The sequence below is a fragment of the Diceros bicornis genome, unplaced genomic scaffold, assembly GCF_020826845.1.
Source record: "Diceros bicornis minor isolate mBicDic1 unplaced genomic scaffold, mDicBic1.mat.cur scaffold_265_ctg1, whole genome shotgun sequence".
NCBI classification, from domain to species: domain Eukaryota; kingdom Metazoa; phylum Chordata; class Mammalia; order Perissodactyla; family Rhinocerotidae; genus Diceros; species Diceros bicornis.
This window is the reverse complement of record NW_026691141.1, coordinates 234,207-251,727: the sequence shown is the minus strand read 5'-3', so window position 1 is coordinate 251,727 and position 17,521 is coordinate 234,207. Positions and strand designations below refer to the sequence as shown.

The window sequence follows — 17,521 nt, the reverse complement described above, 5'->3', positions numbered from 1 at the left end:
GGTCCTTCTCCCACATACAATAAGCTGATGACCCAGAAGAGTTCTTGATTCAAGGAGAAATGTGAGATTCTATGCCTCCCTTACATGCCTACAGAAAGCGACAGAACCACACCACAACTCCCAGGCTATTAAAGGGAACAGGACTTTAATATAATATTCAAATATGGCATTTATTATTTACAACATATAACTACTGTCCCTCCCCAATGGGTGACTAGATGCTGGGGTAGACATGTCAGGGAGCTGGGGGGGGGGTCGTCCCCGCTCTCTTGGGCTTCACGGGGCCCCAGGAATCAGCTTGCAATGCTCCCCTACCCATCAGGTGGGAGGAGCCGGCCCGGTGCATCGCAAGCGTCCCAGCTGTGTCCTCGCTGCTGAGGATGCGGCTGTGATTGGCTACTGGTACGGGGCTCGGTGTTGGGGCCTGGGGGCTGAGTAGAAGAGTCGGGTTATCTTGGGGTCCTCCCTCAGAACCATGGCGCCACACCCTGTCCCCACTGCACTGGGTGCTCCAGTCCCTGTGCTCAGTGCTGTCAGCCACCAGTACCCCATTTGTCCCTGTCACATGAGCGATCATTTAGTATCACCTATTTTATAGAGGAGGAAACAGAGTCTCAGGAAGCTGGAGAGAGTCACCCCAGTCACAGGACTGCTCAGTAGTGGAGCTGGGATCCCAGTGCCAGCTGTCCGACTCCCAAAGGCCACGCTTAGCCCGAAGCTTTACTGAACCCCTAGGAGTCAGTCACCCCGGCCCAGACACTCACTCACCCCTGACCTTGATGATAGCCGGTTCTTCTTGGCCTTGAGTATTCTGCTGGCCAATTAGGCCTGGGGCCATAGCTGGCAGGACAGGCTGTAGCTACAGGACACAGAAGCACCTGTGAGCCTACCAGGAGCCACACCACAGGTGACCCCCCACTGCCTGCCCAGCAGCTGGAGTCTGGGTGTCCCAGAGGTTGCAACACGATAAGGCCTGGGGCTGACCAGGGGGCCACGGAGACAGGCTCTCTGGAGGGAGGGTCCACCTCTGCCCTCAGCCAACTCCTGCCCGGCCTCACCTATCATTCTCATTGAGCAGCTCCATGTCCTGGAACCAGGCCCCAAATCGCTCCTCGGGCTCTAGGTTGTAATTCTTTGCAGCCACCTGGAGCAGCAGGATCTCCCTCATGACTCGGTATTCCTGGGGCCAGAGGGAAGGAGAGGATGCAGACAGGGCCTGTGGGGGATGCTGCAGCGGCCTTGTCGGGGGTGAGAAGTGGGGCAGGGGACCAGTCCTGGGAACCCTCCTTCCCTCCAGTCGCATCCAGGCTCTACCTGTTCTCAGAATGGGAATAATCAGCCCCTCCTCCAGGAAGTTTTCCTTGACGCCATCCTCCCCTCAACCCACCCGCCAATTGGATGGCTCTCCCTTTTCTCTGTTATCAAACTCTTCCTCTCAATCTAAGATACAGGGGGGTGGAGCCAGGGACTGTTCTGCCCAGAGGGTCTCTGATTTCCACCTCCTTCCCCTCCCCTGCAGGGAGTGCCACAGCTGCTCACCTCAGTCCTTTTCTGAAGGTTGATCTCATTCCCCTGGAAGGCAGACAGCCAGAGTCCATCAGACAGAGCCCCCCCAGCCTGACTAGCCCTCTATGCCCACCCCTTCTCATGGTGCACGACTGCCAGGTCCCCAGAGGGGCCGGGCATGCAGAGAAAACAGGACTTGGACCTAGGCTGGGCTCTGGGCTCCAGAGGAGGAGGACAGGGGGGTGAGGCTGAGGGACCTGGCAGCACAACCCTCTCTGATGACAGACTTGGAGGCTGAGGCCTCAGGCAGAGGGAACTGCTCAGCCACTTATGTGCTGCCTGACTTGGGGGGACCCGACTCCTCTCTCCCTCCATGGGCAGCATGGGAGTTAGAGGCTGAATCCAGCTCAGATAAAACTTCACGCAGCTGTGCCATCAGGCAGCTCTGAGCTTCCCCAGCCTGGGGAACCAGAATGAGTGTCTCAGGCGGAGCCTGTGTTCACTCATCCCTAAGATGGGCCTGCTGCCCCAGCTCCCAGGGGCGGCTGCGAGGCTCTCATGAGAGATGTGCCAAGTGCTGAGAGCTCAGAGGTTAGTTCGGGGGCTCCTGCATCCCCAGGCTCAGGATCCTGGTCTTCCCTGCCTGGTCCCCATGTTCACCCACCTCGAGATAATCACCCATCGCCAGGTGCAGCATCAGCAGGTCACCGAGGAAAGTGCCAAGATAGGGGACGACACCCTGTCACGTGGGGGTTTGGGTGAGATGAGCCCTTGCTCTCAAGTCGTCCCTGTGCAGACCCTCCCCTGAAAAGTCCTCAACCTCAGCCTCCTGGCCCACCCCAGGGTTCCCACGGGGAGCAGCCTAGGACCCTCAATTCCTCCTCCCTTCACACCGCAAGAACACCCACACTCCTCCTCCTCACCTCCCAGGGCTGGCTTCTGGCAAATCACAGGGTGTGCGGTCCCTGGCCCTCCCCACAACCCATCCTGCACCAGCTCTTCCAGGGCCCCCTCCTGGTCACTTCTACTGGGGGACTCAAGCACTGTGGCACCAGGAGGAAGGGCCCTCCTCTCTTGATTTGAGGCCTCCAGCTGGGAGGGCAGAGCCCCTCCCGCACAGGCACACTCACCTGCTGCTGCTGCTGCTGCTGCTGCTGCTGCTGCTTCTCCTGCACTCTCTGGGGGATGATCTCCGGGGGGGCAAACGTGGAGGGCCCCTCCTGCCAGGGTCGATGACAGTGTCAGCGGGCCATACTCCCCTCACCCCATTTCTCTCCAGCACCACTGGCCTCTGACCCTGGACATCTGACTCGAGTCAACTGGTACAATTGCCACTCCATCCTCCAAGGTCTTGTGATTCTAGAACAAACCCAGCTCCAACTCACACTCTAGGTGTGAGCTTGGGCCTGTGGCCTGGCCTCCTCGAGCCTGTTTCCTCATCTGGAAAGTGTGAGAACTCCAGCTACGTCAGAGGTTCTCCTGAGGACTCAGTGACATATGACTGTCATCGTTGTCCTCGCCCTCACCCCTCCGTGTGGAGCAGGCAGAAAGCTCCCACATTCCTTTCCTCCCTCTTATCTCATCACCACCGTATGAGGCCTGCACCACACAATCACCATCCCTCCACTTCCGTGATGAGGAGGCAGAGGCCCAAACAGGGGCAGTGAGTTGCTCAGGGGCCCACAGAGGAGAGGCCACTTGCCCCTCCCAGCCAGAGGCCCTGTTCCAATGTCCTCACCTAACCCCCGCCCCACCACTGACCACAGTACTGTCCCCTGAGCTCTCAAAGCATGGTCCTGGGCCGAGCTGTGGATGGAGAAGACGAGGTGTCTTGGGAGTCCGGTTGAGTGGCTCTTGCCTGCCCCAGTCCCATGGAGTGTCTGGCCCCCAGGTTGGGACAGAGGCCGTGCCAAAGCCTACTCCTCCCCAAGGAAGCCCTCAGGACATTCCCCTGCAATGAACTCTTTCTTTATCCACTCAGGAACTGGACCGCCAAGGTGCCACCTCCAATCAACAAGGAAGGGGGTGACAGGATGCTTTGCTTCCTCGTTTACATGAAGCTTCCAAGGTCCTTTCAGAAAGATCCACTAAGAATCCGTCAGTTGCCTAGACGCTTCACATAAGCCACCTGGGGCATATGTCATTGCCAACCGGGCACTCAGGTGAGACTCCTGTGGTTGGCTCCAGTGACTGCTCTAGGGGTTCGGGGGGGGGTCCCAGAATGCACACACATCTGTCTCTGGTCCAGACGTTCAGAACCAAGGCTGAGCAGCCTGTTGGTCCACCTGGGCCACGGGAATCCCCTGCCATGCCCGAACCTGGGGCAGGCAGGGTGGCCTCCCCTTGGAGACATGGTGAAGACAGAAGGAGCGGCAGGGGCCTGGCTTCTTGAGGACAGGTTTAGGCTGAGGGCTAAACCCACCCCAACCACCCAACAGCCTGGAAGAAGCTACATCCAGCAGGATGGACGTGCTTGGAAGCCAGAGACCTGCTGATGGTGCCAGCTCGGCAACTCCTCCTGGAACAGCCCAGCCAACACCACCGAGTCCCAGGAGCACGGCCTCATGCCCACAAACGGCACCCCACCCGCCCGTGGAGGAAACAGATCCCTCTGCTTGTTAATCTGGACAAGACAGACGGGAATGTTTCAGAGAACGTTCAAGTGAGAAACTATCAAAACCACAGCCTGCCCAGTCCCCCTTTCCCCCTCGCCCCTCCTCTCTTTCCAGACCCCCAGCCTCCACTCTACCTTGGTCATCAATTCTCTTCTCAAGGACTTGTCATGGCTACAGAGCTCCTTAAGTTTTTCTGAGCTCTCCCTGAGGGGAGTGGAAAGAAGGAAGGATAAATTGGGGGATAAAGTGAGGGGTCTGAGTGCAAATCCCTTTTCTTTGCAAACCCAAGAGATGCAACCTGCCTGGAGGAGTGTTCTCACTGGACTCCTCTGAGCGCTAAGGTCTCGTGGGACTGGGCGGGGGCTCTCCTGTTGGTCACTGGGGTCTCCATTCCCCAGCTCTACAGAGCACCTCTGTTTTGACCACTTTGAGTTTCAACTGGGTGTAGATTTCTGTTGCCATAAACATTTGAAAATCTCCAATGTGGCTCAACCCTGGCATTTAGGGAAACTGAGTCCTGAAGCAGAACTGGTGCACTAAGGACCCAGGGAGGCTTAGAGACCCCCCACCGAGGCCCAGGCCCTGTCCCCAGCATTTGCTGCCTCCCAGGAGTTCCCACGTGACTGAGGGAGCAACGGCAGACATACGAGAGATCCCCCATCCACCTTGATCCTCCTATGGAGAGGGGCCTACCCACCAGGAAACATCCGCCCACGTGTTCTTCAGGTGGCTTATGGAGGTTTTCTGCAGAGCAGAGATGACAGCACGGAGCGAGGAGAAGTTCTTCAGGATCTCGCACTCCTGGGGAAGGGAAGAGAATGAGCTGTGAGGTGGGGCACTGGAGACCCGCTTGCTCTAGCTTCAGTCCCCTTCTATTTAAATCTTCCCTCCTGGATGAGACAGATGCTCAGGGAGCCCCAGAAGGGCACATTTAGGACCCAGAGAATAACACTCACAGGGAGGAGGATTTTAGCTCAACCCAGGGAAGGAGCCAGGGAGGAAGTGAGCATCCTCCCACTGGGACCTGGAGTCAAGGTCAGCGGGCCCCTGGCAGGAAGGGCCTAGGGACTGTGCAGGGGCTTAGACTACACACTGCAATCCTGGGAGCTGATAAAGGTGGAGAGGCGGTTCCCAAGGCTCCAGAGAGGGGCTCCACTGGGCCTCCCGCAGCACACCTGGGCCACCTGGATCCAGTGCTCCACCACCCTCGCCCTGTCCTGGGCTGCCATGCTCGGGTCCCCGAGGCAGGTGGTGACGACGAGGCTGACCACCCTTCTGAAGTGGTCGACAGTGGCCTGGACGGTGGGTGCCAGGTGCTCATTGCCGGGCTTGTTCCTCTTGCCCCAGGTGGAGCCCAGGCACTGAGAGGGCACCACTTTCCGGAAGAGCTCCTGGGGAACAGGGGGAGTGTCACCCAGCCCTGCCACACCCCAGCTCCGTGTCTACTGCCCCCAAAGTGCCGCACAGGGGTCACGGTTTAGAGCTGGAGCTCAGGAAGCTCAGGATGTGGTCTGAGCCTTGTGAGAGTCCCTGGGTTTTCTTCTCTGTCCACTGCGGACACCCAGCACAGGATGACCCAGAACCCAATACTGGCAGGGAAGGGAGGGGGCATTTGCACCCAGCCCGTCCTGGCTAACTCCAAGCTCCAGATGGTGGCTCAACTAGGCTTATCCCAAGGGGGCATCTTCCACCACCCTGATGCCCGCTCTGGTCCCACTCCGATTCTGATGCACATTCCCCTGTGGCAGCTACAACCACAGGCTCTGTCTGTCTCCCTTGTAGTGAAGTACACATCAGGTCTCTAATAAATGCTGAGGCTGTTGAGCCTCCTGAGCAGTCGGTTGGGCCACCAGGGACCTGGCTGCACACAGTGAGTTCCCCTCCCCCACTGATGGGCCAGGCCCCACGCAGCTTTCTGTCTCTTCTACCTCATGGAGCCGGCACAGCCACTCTGTGCAGCAGGTCCTGTTAGTGTCCACCTCTACCCTCTGCAGGTGGACAGCAAAGCCTTGGGGGTTCAGAAAGTTGCCCAGGTCGTACGGTTGGTAAGGGGGAGCGCCAGGATTTGGGCCCAGGTCATAGGAGTCCGGATCAGGTCTGGGGCACTGATGGCAGAGGGAAGGCCTGCCCCTCCGCCCTGAGAGCCCAGCTGCTCACCGCATCCATCACGGTCAACTGCTCCGCCACCAGCTTAGGAGGGAAGGCCGTGAGGTTAGGCTTCTTCTCACCCTCCTTAATGGCCACAGGTGGAGATGGACTTCCCACTAGAAGTGATGGTCCAGGTGACTCCAGCTCAGCAGCTCCCACTCCTGCTGCAGCCGACGTGGGCCCTTGCTCCAGCTCCAACACTGCTGAGGGAGGGGACGCTGGCTCCAGCGCTAGAGGGGGTGGTATTGACAGAGCTGGAGCCAGCTCTACCTCCACCACTGTCCACTGCCCTGCTTCTGCCGCCGGCTGGAGCTCTGCAGCTGGCGCTGCAGCGGGATAAAGGGAAAGGTTCACCCACATAGCTGACTTTCCACGTGTCCTTCCAAACACAGGAAAGATCCCACTTCCCTTCCGGGAATACCCAGCCTGCAGGCCGCCTTACCCTCTGGCTCTGCCTCAGTGGCCTCCAGAAGCTCACACCGGGCAAGGGAAAGAGGGTCACGGCAGCTCAGCTCCGAACCAGGCAAGGTGACCTGCATGTACATCCCCTTTAGCTTGAAAAAGGGACAGCCCCAGCCTGGTCCCGCCCTAGTTCTGGTCCCAGCCCGGCGTCTCAAGGTCCTGAGTGTGGAGACCCTCTGCTCCTGCTCTCATCTCAGAGCAGCACTGGATGGTGCGGGTGGGCTCGTGCACCTGCCCCTTGTCTAGTGAGTTGGTGGAGTCGAAACCATTGGGCAGCTCCTCGACCACCTCCTGAGAGGAGTTCTGCAAAGACTGCCCGGGAGCTGGGCCAGAAGGAATCAGGGGCTGCCTGCACACTGCCACTGGGGCCGACGCCCAAGAGAAAGTCTGCTCCTCAGTTCAGGCACAGAGGGGCATCCCTGCAAAGAACTGTGGTCAAGGAGGGAAAGAGATGAAACCTCTAGGGCTCCGTAACATATGAGTAGAGGAGCTCACCTTCTCACGCTGCCAGCCATGACCCTGTATGAACATGACAGACCCACCAGGCTTCCGACACCTAACTACCAGCTCCTGCCTAGGAATGACTCACCCCTCATGCCCTGCCTTCCCCCCTCCACACAGACACATGCGCGCGCACACACACACACACACACACACACACACGAAGAGGGGCAAGGAGTGTGGGGCTGATCAGGTGGGATCACAGTTGTGTCCTGGCCTGCACTAGCCTTTCCTGGGCTGCCCCGTTGTTACCTTTCGCTGCCTCCTGCCAGATGCCCAGAGGCATCGGGGATGAGGGCTGAGCCAACGTCGGCAATGACGAAAAAGATTCTCTTTCTGGGCTTTCTTGAGCCCAGATCTTCCAAAAATCGGGACACAACAACTAAACATCTTTGTCTGTTGACCGTCGCCAGTCAAGTGAGCTGGATGGGGGTCTGTGGGTGCCTGGTTACCAGAGTTCTAAGATCTGTTGAGGTCTATGACCAAAGAAGTGAGGTCATTTTTCAAGATTCCATTACCTGGGTCCCTTCCCTCAATCAGACTTGCCCAGAGCTGCTCCCTGCCCCTGGGCTGCTCACCCTCCTCCCCCATGTCATCTCCTGAACTGTACACAAGGAGCCCACACAGCCCTAGCCACAGCTCCCTGGAAACCTCACTAGGGTCCTAGCTTTGAGGAGACAGAGATGAATGCAGACCTTCTTTTTCTTACCAGTTCTGCATCCTGGGAAAGTCACTGTGCCTCTCAGGTCCTCCCCAGTCTCCAAACCTGTACCATGGGGATCAGGCTAGAATCTACTTCCTAGGGACGTCACCCAGTGTATATGAGATAATATCTATTACCCCTGTGGGCTGGTGTCACATGTACCTAAGGCCCAAACTTAGAGATGGAAGAATAATAATGAGGGGTGACACGCAGCACAGAACACCACTCAAAACAGGCCTGGGTTCCAGGAATGTGATTTTGGGACAGTCACATCCAACTTGGCCTCATTTTCAGGTCAGCATCATGAGGGGGTTGAAACTAATGGAAATTCAGATATTGCCATACTGTGGCATAAAACCATTCAATTGTTTGCTGCTTTATGTAGAATCAGACCCAAGTGCCTCATCTTGGCCTATGAGGTGGATAGCCTCCACAGGGGTACCCAGTAAGCCCCACCCATGTTATACACCTCCCCGTGGAACCACTAAGTGGTTAGTCACTGGCTTCTGAACATAATAACAGCCAAGGTGACAGGATGTCTTGTCTAGATTTTAACTAAAAAAGTCTCTCACTTCCTCTTACTCCGTGTCTCTCTCTCACTCTGTCGAATCCCTGGAACTGAGGAATCAAATACTGGTGTTTTGGGGCTGCCCAATGTGGAGGCCCATCGAGGAGAGAAACAAGGGAGTGCCCAGGCCAACAGACAGAAGGGAACTCAGGCTCTCAGTCCAAACTGAACCCTGAAGGCTGAGAGTGAACTTGGGGGCCAGTCCTTCCCCCGTTGAGCCTCAGTTGAGGCCACAGCCCCAACCTGTTAAACTCATTGAGGCAGAGGCGCCCAGCTAAAACGTGCCTGATTGCTGATCCACACAAATTGTGAGATAGTCAACGTTTGTAGTTTTGAAATGCAAGGTTGGGGCAATGAAGTCAGAGAGGGAAAGGTAACTGACACAGCCCACCAGGCCCTGGCCCTACCTTCCACCCCAGCTCCTGTTCTCTCCTCCCAGCCTCCCTCCAGCCACACTGGCCACCTTTCTAACCTCTTCCGGCCAAACTCACTCTTGCCTGCAAGACTCTGCATCAGTCGCACCTTCTCCCTGACACACTGCTACCAGGCTCGTGCAGGGCTGGCTCCCCCCTGTCATTCTGGTCCCAGCAAATGTCACCCCAGTGAGGCCTTTCAGACCCTCCTACCAGTGACCCCCAGCCCTCCCTCACAACCCCCTGCTGTGTTTCTCTACAGCACTTGCTCTTTTCTTTCTCATGTCTTTGCTTTTGTCTCTTTCCCCTCTAGATTGTGAGCTCCTGGCGGGCAGGGACCACTTGGTCATTTTCATCCTGCACTTCGGCCCACCAGGGCACCCGGCACAGGGTGAGGGCTCAGTGCACAGCTGCTGAATGAGTACATGGGAAGCTCTTGCACCCCTCCCCCTGCTTATGACCAACTTTGATTGTGGAGATGAACACTAGTAAGAGGAGGTACAAGTTGTTTCTGAGGCAGGGGGACAGCCAGAAAGACCTCTGCTTGACTCTTCGCTGCTCCAGGTGCTCAAGAAAAGTTCAGTGGACACTGTGTAAATTCCAGGTTTACAGCAGAATGACTTGATATATATATTATGTAATGGTTACCAAAATAAGGTTAGTTAACATCCATCACGACACAGAAATAAAAGCTTTTATCCTGGTGATGAGAAATTTTAGGATCTACTCTCTTGGCAACTTTCAAATATACCACACAGCAGTGTTAACTTGCACAGTGCTGTATATCAAGTATGTCTCAGTAGACCTGAAAAAACATAAAAACAAAAACTCACTGGCAACCACTGACACAAGAGGCTGCCCGCCCCCTGGTGGCCAGCACTAGTGCTGCAGCCCTTGCCAAAACTCCACCCAACAGAAACGAACTTTTCTTCAGGTGTCCTCAAGGCAGAGGCTCTCCAGGGTCCCAGGGGTAAAGGAGCAGGACCTGTTGGCTTCGAGGGAGTGGGAGCAATCTCGGAAGCCTACCTTTCCCCCCATCTTGCTGTCCTGCACCAGGTGTCCTCTTCACTCCTGAGGCATCCAACCTCAACCAGGACAATGAATCTCCCCTCCCTCCAGATGAGGGCCCCGACGGTCCAACAAGGACTGGTCTTCTCCCTGGACTCTGGACTTGGTGTCCAGTGCTCTAGCATCTTCTTCCTTATACCCAGTTCTCATCCACCCAAGCCCCCAAGCCTCCTCAGTTCTAAAGGATCTCCAGGGGGTGGAAAGCATTTTCTCAGCATTGATGACAGTAGGTCATCGACAGAGAACCCAGTCCAACAGACATGTTGCAAGCACATGGAACGCTTGGAGTCACCTGCTGGATGCACTCCACTTTATATAGAAGGACCCTCACTGAGGTCTTCTCTCCTGCTCCCACTGCCTACACTAGGGGAGGATGGGCTCATCACAGTTCTCGGTGCCCACAGAGGTGGACTGCAGGACCCCAGTCCTGTGCTCCCCAGGCTGGGCCAGGGATGGGTCTGGAACAGGTAGACACCTAGGAACCTTAGGGATTCCTCTGCCCATCTCTGCGCCCCTGGACACGTATCTAGGAGAACGGATGTTACTGCCCCGTGGGAGAGCTGCCTGCAACCTCTCTCCCTCCTGCCTCTTGTCACTTCCCTGGTGTCGGCTCTTTCTTGACTGCACCTCCGTGGTCCCCACATGAGAAGTCAGTGAGAGTGGGTGTGCCAGTGCACATGCGATGATGAGGGGAAAATGACCCGATATGGAGGGGGTGGGCAGCAATCCCCTAGAATCTTAATGCCTCTCATTGCCAAAGGAAACCTGAGGGAAGGGGTGGAGCCTTGGCCAAGGAAGCTGGAGCTCTCTATAGTCTTCGGGACCCTGACCACCTCCTGTGGTCTGGGCCAGTACCTGCCTCTTCCTGGGCCAGTTTACCAACTGTACAGTGAGGGGTAAGATGTGCAACAGCACAAGCATGTGCTCGGCCAGGACAAGTCATCAGGCCCCATAGATACATTAAGTATGCTTTAAGTGTATTGAAGACATTAATATTGCTGTGCAATCATCACCATGATCCATCTTCAGAACTCTTCTCATCTTGCAAAACTGAAACTCTATACCCATTCATGAATAACCCCCCATTCCTCCCCCTCCCAGCCCCTGGCAAACACCATTCTACTTTCTGTCTCTCTGAATCTAGCGATTTCAGGAACCTCATAGAAGGGAAATCACACAAGGTTGTATTTTTGTGAATGGCTTATTTCATTTAGAGTAATATCATGAAGGTTCATCCACCGTGTGCTGTATCTTAGAATTTCCTTCCTTTTTTAAGGATGAATAATATGCCATTGTATGTATATTCCACATTTTGCTTATCCATACAACCCTGGACAGAAACCATAACTGGGCCCAAAAGCAAGCCCAAAATAAAATGGGGCCCCAGCCAGATTTTTATCAACTGTCCCCTGGAGACTCCTTTCTTAAGCCACGTCTCATATGATGTTTACTAAGGATCTAATCTTGGGCCGTGAGTTGTTTTTCAGAAACTCTGTTTTTGCTCCTTGAGCAAGTTTCAACTGGTTTGAGCCAATGAGACCACAAGATGGCTGGCAAGACTCAAACCACGAGTGTACAAGTGACTGGAGAATGACCTGGGGGACCAAGAACTCCCCTGTTGATGATGTTAAGGACACCACCTTTTGAACGGGGGATGTGTGACAGAACATGAAAATCTTCTGCGCTTGCAGAAAATGCCTAGGACTGCCCCCAACCTTCCTGCACCTGCTGCTTTGCCCTTAAAAAGCCCTTTTCAACAGCCCATCGGGGAGAAAGATTTAACCTTTGTCTCCTGTCTCCTTGCTGGCCAACCACGTAATAAAGCTTTTTCCCTTCTACAAGAGTGGGTATCCCATGTTTGGCTTAAGGGGTGCATTGTGCAGCGAGCCCTTCTTCGGTTACAATACTTGGGTGGCTTCCATGTTTTAGCTGTTGTGAATAATGATGCTATGAACATGGGTGCTGAAATATGTCCTTGAGAACATGCTTTCAACTGTTTTGGGCGGGGGTATATGCCCACAAGTGGAATTGCTGGATCCTATATATTTTTAATTTTTTTTAGGAATTGTTATACTGATTTTTACTGCAACTATATATTTTATATTCCTACCACAGTGCACAAGGGTTCCAACTTCTCCACATCTTGGCCAACACTGGTTCTACTCTTTTTCTTCTTTTTTTGATAGATATCATCCTAATGAATGTGAGGTGGTCTCTCACTGTGTTTCTGCTTTGCATTTCCCTAATGATTACTGATGTTGGGCATCTTTTCATATGCTTATCGGTCACTTGCAGATCTTCTTTGAGGAAATGTCTATTCAAGTACTTTGTTCATTTCTGATTTGTGTTGTTTGTTTTTTATTGTTGAGTTTAGGAGTTCCCTATTTATTCTGGATAGTAAGCCCTTGTCAGATACATGGTTTGCAAATATGGTCTCCCATCCTGTGGCTTGTGCTTTTACTCTGTTGATAATGTCTTTTGAGGCACAAAACATTTTAATATTCATGAAGTCCAGCATGTGTATCTTCTTATTTTATTGCCTGCTCCTTGGGTGTCATATCCATGAAATCATTGCCAAATCCTATTTTGTCAAGTTTTGTCTTATGTTTTCTTCTAAGGCTATTATAGTCTTACATTTAGGTCTTTGATCCACTGGGAATTAAGCTTTGTATATGGTGTTAGATAAGGGTCCAAGTTGATTCTTTTGCATGTAGATATCCACTTTTTCCAGCACAAGTTGTTGAAAAGACTGTCTTTTCCCCATTGAATAATCTTCGCACCCTTGTCAAACATCATTTGGTCATATGGGTGAGGGTTAATTTCTGGGCTCTCAATTCTGTTTCCATTGGTCAACATGTCTGTCTTTATGCCATGACAATGTTGTTTCGATATTGTAGATTTGTAGTAAGTTTTCAATCAGGAAAGAATGAGTCCTCCAACTTAGTACCTCCTTTCAAGATTGTTTTGGGTATCTGGACTTACTTGAGATTCCATAAGAATTTTTGGATGGGTTTTTTTCTATTTCAGCACAAAATGTCCTTGAGATTTTGATAAGGACTGCACTGCACTTGTTGATCTCTCTGGATAATGTTGACACCATCACAATAAGGAGTCTTCCAATCCATGGTGATGGGATGTCTTTCAGTTCTGGTAGTGCCGGGCGGTTGTTCAGGTTGACGAGTGCTCGAGGTAGTCATGCAGAAACCCACAATTCCACCATTTCCTTAGAACCCATCGACAGTCAACAGAAGGCAAAATGCATGTAAAATGCACGTGGGAAGTTTTCAAGGACTGGGTGTGCATGGAGCACACATTTCTTCCACTCCTCTCCATTAGCAAGAACCACGGACTGAACTAGCAGACCCTAACACAAGGGGCCAGCAGACTCAACCAGCAGACCCCAACAAATGGGGACTGTGGACTAACCAAGGGCTAAGACTGATGCTCTCTTAGAGCATCTTGTCAGTCTAGACTGACCCATTGACCCTGGACTGGAAAGCCAGTTAGATCGGGAGCTCAACACAAAGACAGTGGATCTCAGATCCGAGAAGAACTTACTCACGGCCCTCAGAAACAGCGAAAAAGATGGAGAACTCAAAGGTTTTGTGGGTACCAATGCCTGTGTTTCTCATCTCCGAAGCCATCAGATGAGTCCTTTGAATCCCACTGCTGCCACCAAACTGTTACAAAACAAAATTTGAGTAAATTTTAAACATCTTATTGGCTTTATTCAACAATTCATGAATCAGGCAGCATCCAGTCTAGCAGAGAGAAAGGAGCGCCAAGGAGGTGGACAACATGAAAGACTTTTATAGGCAGAAGGGAGCAGGAACAAGGAAGTTACACTAGACACAACAGCGGGTTGGTTACTGCAAGGTTACCTTCCTTTAGGGGATGGCAGGGCTCCATCAGGAAGATGACCTACCTGCTGCTCATCAGGCGATTCCCCACTGACTGGTTTAAGATTCCATTCCTGGGAGGGCCAAAAGTCTAATTAAGTCTCAGCTTGTTGACATGGGGCTTAGCCTAAGCGGCTCCATTTGGGCCTGGTGTCTTGTTTTAAACACATGACTTCTGCTGGTCCCTGCTTTCCCCAGTTACCCCCTGGCTGTCCCCTCACTGACCATTGTTGGTCACACACCCACTGCACCTGCCTCCAGTCCTTCCCCCTCAACACCGTAATCTCACACACAGCTCCTCCCGACAGTATTATGACGTCTCCCACGACACGTCCCCTATACCTTCCACACTGCCAGCAAGATGCTTCAGAAACACCACCACCATTTATGTCCAATGGGCTGAGAGGGCTGCCCGTGCACTGGGAATCAGGAGTCGCAGGGTCTGTCACTTGGCCTCCAATCACCTATTGTACCCCAGCTGAAGGGCTTACCCTGCGGAGAGACTCAGTTGTAGCCAACTCCATCGAACAACATCATCTTTGCCCCAGGCTTTCTTCAAAATGCTCCACCCACTTTCTGCCCCAACTGCTCCTTGAGGGGTCATTTTGGGGTAGCCTTCGAGGCCACCTTGGGGATTTTGTGCCCAGGCACAAACATCCCTCGGCCCACAAACACTTTAACCATACCCCCTGAAATCATATAGCACAGGTAACCAGTCAATGGACGCAAATTACTGGTTTTACCTCCAAGACCGCTAATGAATATTTGACACCAGGAGCATCCACTTTTGGGTTTCACTGTGGGCTGATATCACAAGGCTCTCACTCAGTGAGCGTCTCTCTTCCCCAGCCCTCTGAGCAGCTTGCTCCAGGCTGTATTCTGCAATGCATCACTGTCTCTCTTTCAACCTGCTTCCCTCAGGTCGCAGGAAACTTCCCCTGAGTTTCCTGCCCTGACTGGCTACCACCAACCCATATAGACACTGTCAGTCCTATAGCACTGGGTGTTCAGTTCTACTAGGACTGACTGACTGGACTGGGCACAGGTGCGGTGGCCCTACCCACACAAAATCAGGTAACTGAGGCAACCAAGAAGTATCGACAACCTTAACCCAACATGGACAACAACTCCGTAAGACCCTATCCTAGCCCTTGTACAACAGTCTCATGAGTCTCTTGCCTAAATGGTTTTAGAAAACGGCCTGGCTCTAGAGTGTCTATACCAGCTAAGGAAGGAGGGGTTTGTGCCTTTCCTGGAACCACTTGCTGAATGTACATCAATACACAAGTCCAAACCTACCACCACCAGATGGCCCAAGAGGTTAAAATATTGCATAATATTACCCACATCTTGAACAGATACCCAAGGCCCCTGAGATCACTGACCTACTTTCATGGCTGGTCTCTCCAAGTTGGGGACAATGGAAACGGACTGGATTTTAGACTGTTGCTTGTACAATTATAGGACTTGTTTCTATAGCCCTCATGGGATGTTTACTCTCTTGGCTACAAGATGCCCTACCCCTAATAACTCCATTAATTACCCTTATTAAATATCCCAACCAACTTAAAATTAACTAAATTAAAATTAATCAATACCCTGATTAATTTAAAAACTTTAAAATTTTTATCGAGGAAAATCTGCTTAACACAGAATACACCGTCGAGAGCATTTTAAAGTATACAGTTCAGTGGCTTTTAGTACAATGATTATGTCATGTGGCTATCCCCACTATCTAAATCCAGAACATTTTCAACACCCCCAAACAAACCCATACTCATTCGCACTATTTTCTCCTAACCCAAGCCCATGGAAACAACTCATCTGTTTTCTCCCCCTATGGATTTGCCTATTCTGGACAGTGCATTCAAATGGCATCATGCTATCTGTGGCCTTTGTGGATGGCTTCAGTGAGCACACGTTTCAAGGTTCATCCATGGCTGAGCATGTAGCAGTACCTTATTCCTTTCTATGGCTCTATAATATCCTATATTATGAATAGGCCACATTTGGTTTATGCAGTCATAACTGGATAGAAATTTGGGTTTGTTTCACCTTTGGACCATTGTGAATAATGTTGCTTTGAATGTCCATGGACAAGTTTTTCTTTGAACATATGTTTCCAATGCTCTTTTGGACATACCTACCATGTGACTCTCCAGGTTAATGGTAATTCTAGGTTTAAGATTTTAAAAAATGCCAAGCTGTTTTCTGCAGTGGCTGCATCATTTTACTTTCCCACCAGTAATGTTATGTGGGTTTCCCTTTCTCCACATCTTTATCAACACTTGTTATTTTCCACTATGTTGAGTATAGCCTTCATTTTGAGTGTGAAATAGTATCATACTATGCTTTGAATTTGCGTTTTCCTAATAATTTATGATACTGAACATCTACCTAGTGCTTATGGGCCATCTGTGTATCTCCTAGAGACATGTCTATTCCAGTTGGTTACCCATTTTCATTGGCTTCTTTGTTTCTTATAATTGAGTTCTAAGAGATCTTTATATAGTCTCAATATTAGAGCCTTCTCAGTTACATAACTTGCAAATAGAGGACACATCAGTACTCCACTTTTAACAATGGATAGAATATCCAGACAGAAAATCAGGAAACAGCAGACATGAAAACACTAATGGACCTATCAGACATACACAGAACATTTTACTGAACAGCAACAAAATGCACTCTCTTCTCAAGGGCACACGGACTATTTTCCAGAACAGATCAAGTGTTAGGTCACAAAACAAGTCTTAACAAAATTAAGAAGACTGAAACCATACCGAGTAACTTTTCCAAATACAATGGCATGAAACTAGAAGTCAGTAACAGAAGGAAAACTGGAATATTCATAATGCATGGAAATTCAACAACAAACTCTTAAACAGCCACTAGATCAAAGAAGAAATCAAAAGGGACATTAGAAAATAGCTCCAGACATACAAAAAGAAAAAATAAAAACACCAAAACTTACAGGATGCAGCAAAAGTAGTACTAAGAGCCAAGTTTGTAGTGATAATCTTGTACATTACAAGAGAAGAAAGATGTCAAAGAAACAACCTGACTTACAACGCACAGCATTAGACAAAGAAAAAATGAAAGCCAAAGTTAGCAGAAGGATGGAAGTCACGAAGAAGAGAGAGGGAAAAAATGAAAGAGAGTATGAAAGATCAATAAAAGTAAGAGTTGATTTTTTGAAAAAAAAATAAAATTGACAAACCCTTAGATAGAATATCGAGGAAAAAGAAGAGAGATGACTCAAATAAAGTAAATCAGAAATGAAAGAGGAGGCATTACAACTGATGCTTCAGAAAGAAAAAGATCAGAAGAGACTATTCTGAACTACTGTACATTCACAAATTGGGTAACCTAGACAAAATAGATAAATTCCTAGAAACAACCTATGAAGGCTAAATCAAGGAGAAACAGAAATCTTGAACAGACCAGTAACAAACAAGCAGACTGAATCAGTAATCAAACACCTCCCAACGAGAGGAGTGTAAAGTGAATGCCTGACTTCACCACAGACCCCTGAGCCAGCCTGCCCCAGCCCCAGGCTGACTCCCATGGACCTAGCTGGCTCCCTGCAGGCTTCTGCAAATCCAGGCCCCTGGCTCACCCTGGAGCATGCCAGCTCT

General features: G+C 51.3%; 2 protein-coding genes across 5 annotated transcripts in view; both read right to left on the bottom strand.

Annotated features, from left to right (window-relative positions):
* Window positions 1–17,521, bottom strand: part of LOC131402778 (ral guanine nucleotide dissociation stimulator-like) — a 55,434-nt gene that overhangs the window by 17,308 nt on the left and 20,605 nt on the right. The window contains exons 2-7 of one of the 3 annotated variants that reach the window (XM_058537321.1): window positions 13,910–13,957; window positions 13,543–13,664; window positions 7,485–9,721; window positions 6,279–6,499; window positions 5,297–5,512; window positions 4,819–4,922 (exon numbers count right to left, since the gene is read on the bottom strand). In XM_058537321.1, coding sequence (XP_058393304.1) covers window positions 4,819–4,922; window positions 5,297–5,512; window positions 6,279–6,499; window positions 7,485–7,518 — 575 coding nt within the window. In that variant the 5' untranslated portion in view covers window positions 7,519–9,721; window positions 13,543–13,664; window positions 13,910–13,957. The other 2 variants (XM_058537320.1, XR_009218959.1) reach the window with 2 other exon arrangements.
* LOC131402782 (ral guanine nucleotide dissociation stimulator-like) lies at window positions 258–4,798 on the bottom strand. Of its 2 annotated transcripts, XR_009218960.1 has the most exons (7): window positions 4,256–4,798; window positions 2,637–2,726; window positions 2,171–2,245; window positions 1,540–1,572; window positions 1,059–1,180; window positions 769–859; window positions 258–431 (listed from the first exon to the last, which is right to left on the bottom strand). XR_009218960.1 is itself a non-coding variant. In XM_058537332.1 (6 exons), exons 1-6 carry the CDS (start codon window positions 4,262–4,264, stop codon window positions 823–825), a joined length of 366 nt encoding a protein of 121 aa, XP_058393315.1. In that variant the 5' UTR covers window positions 4,265–4,798; the 3' UTR covers window positions 468–822. The 2 variants fall into 2 exon arrangements, 1 of the variants encoding a protein (XP_058393315.1); XM_058537332.1 differs by lacking the exon at window positions 258–431 and having other exon boundaries at window positions 468–859.

Coding starts and splice junctions, on each gene's coding strand:
- LOC131402782 (XM_058537332.1), bottom strand. Junction 1,573..2,170: donor CGATGGGTGATTATCTCGAG/GTGGGTGAACAT, acceptor TCTGCCTTCCAG/GGGAATGAGATCAACCTTCA. Junction 860..1,058: donor CTGCTCAATGAGAATGATAG/GTGAGGCCGGGC, acceptor TGTGTCCTGTAG/CTACAGCCTGTCCTGCCAGC.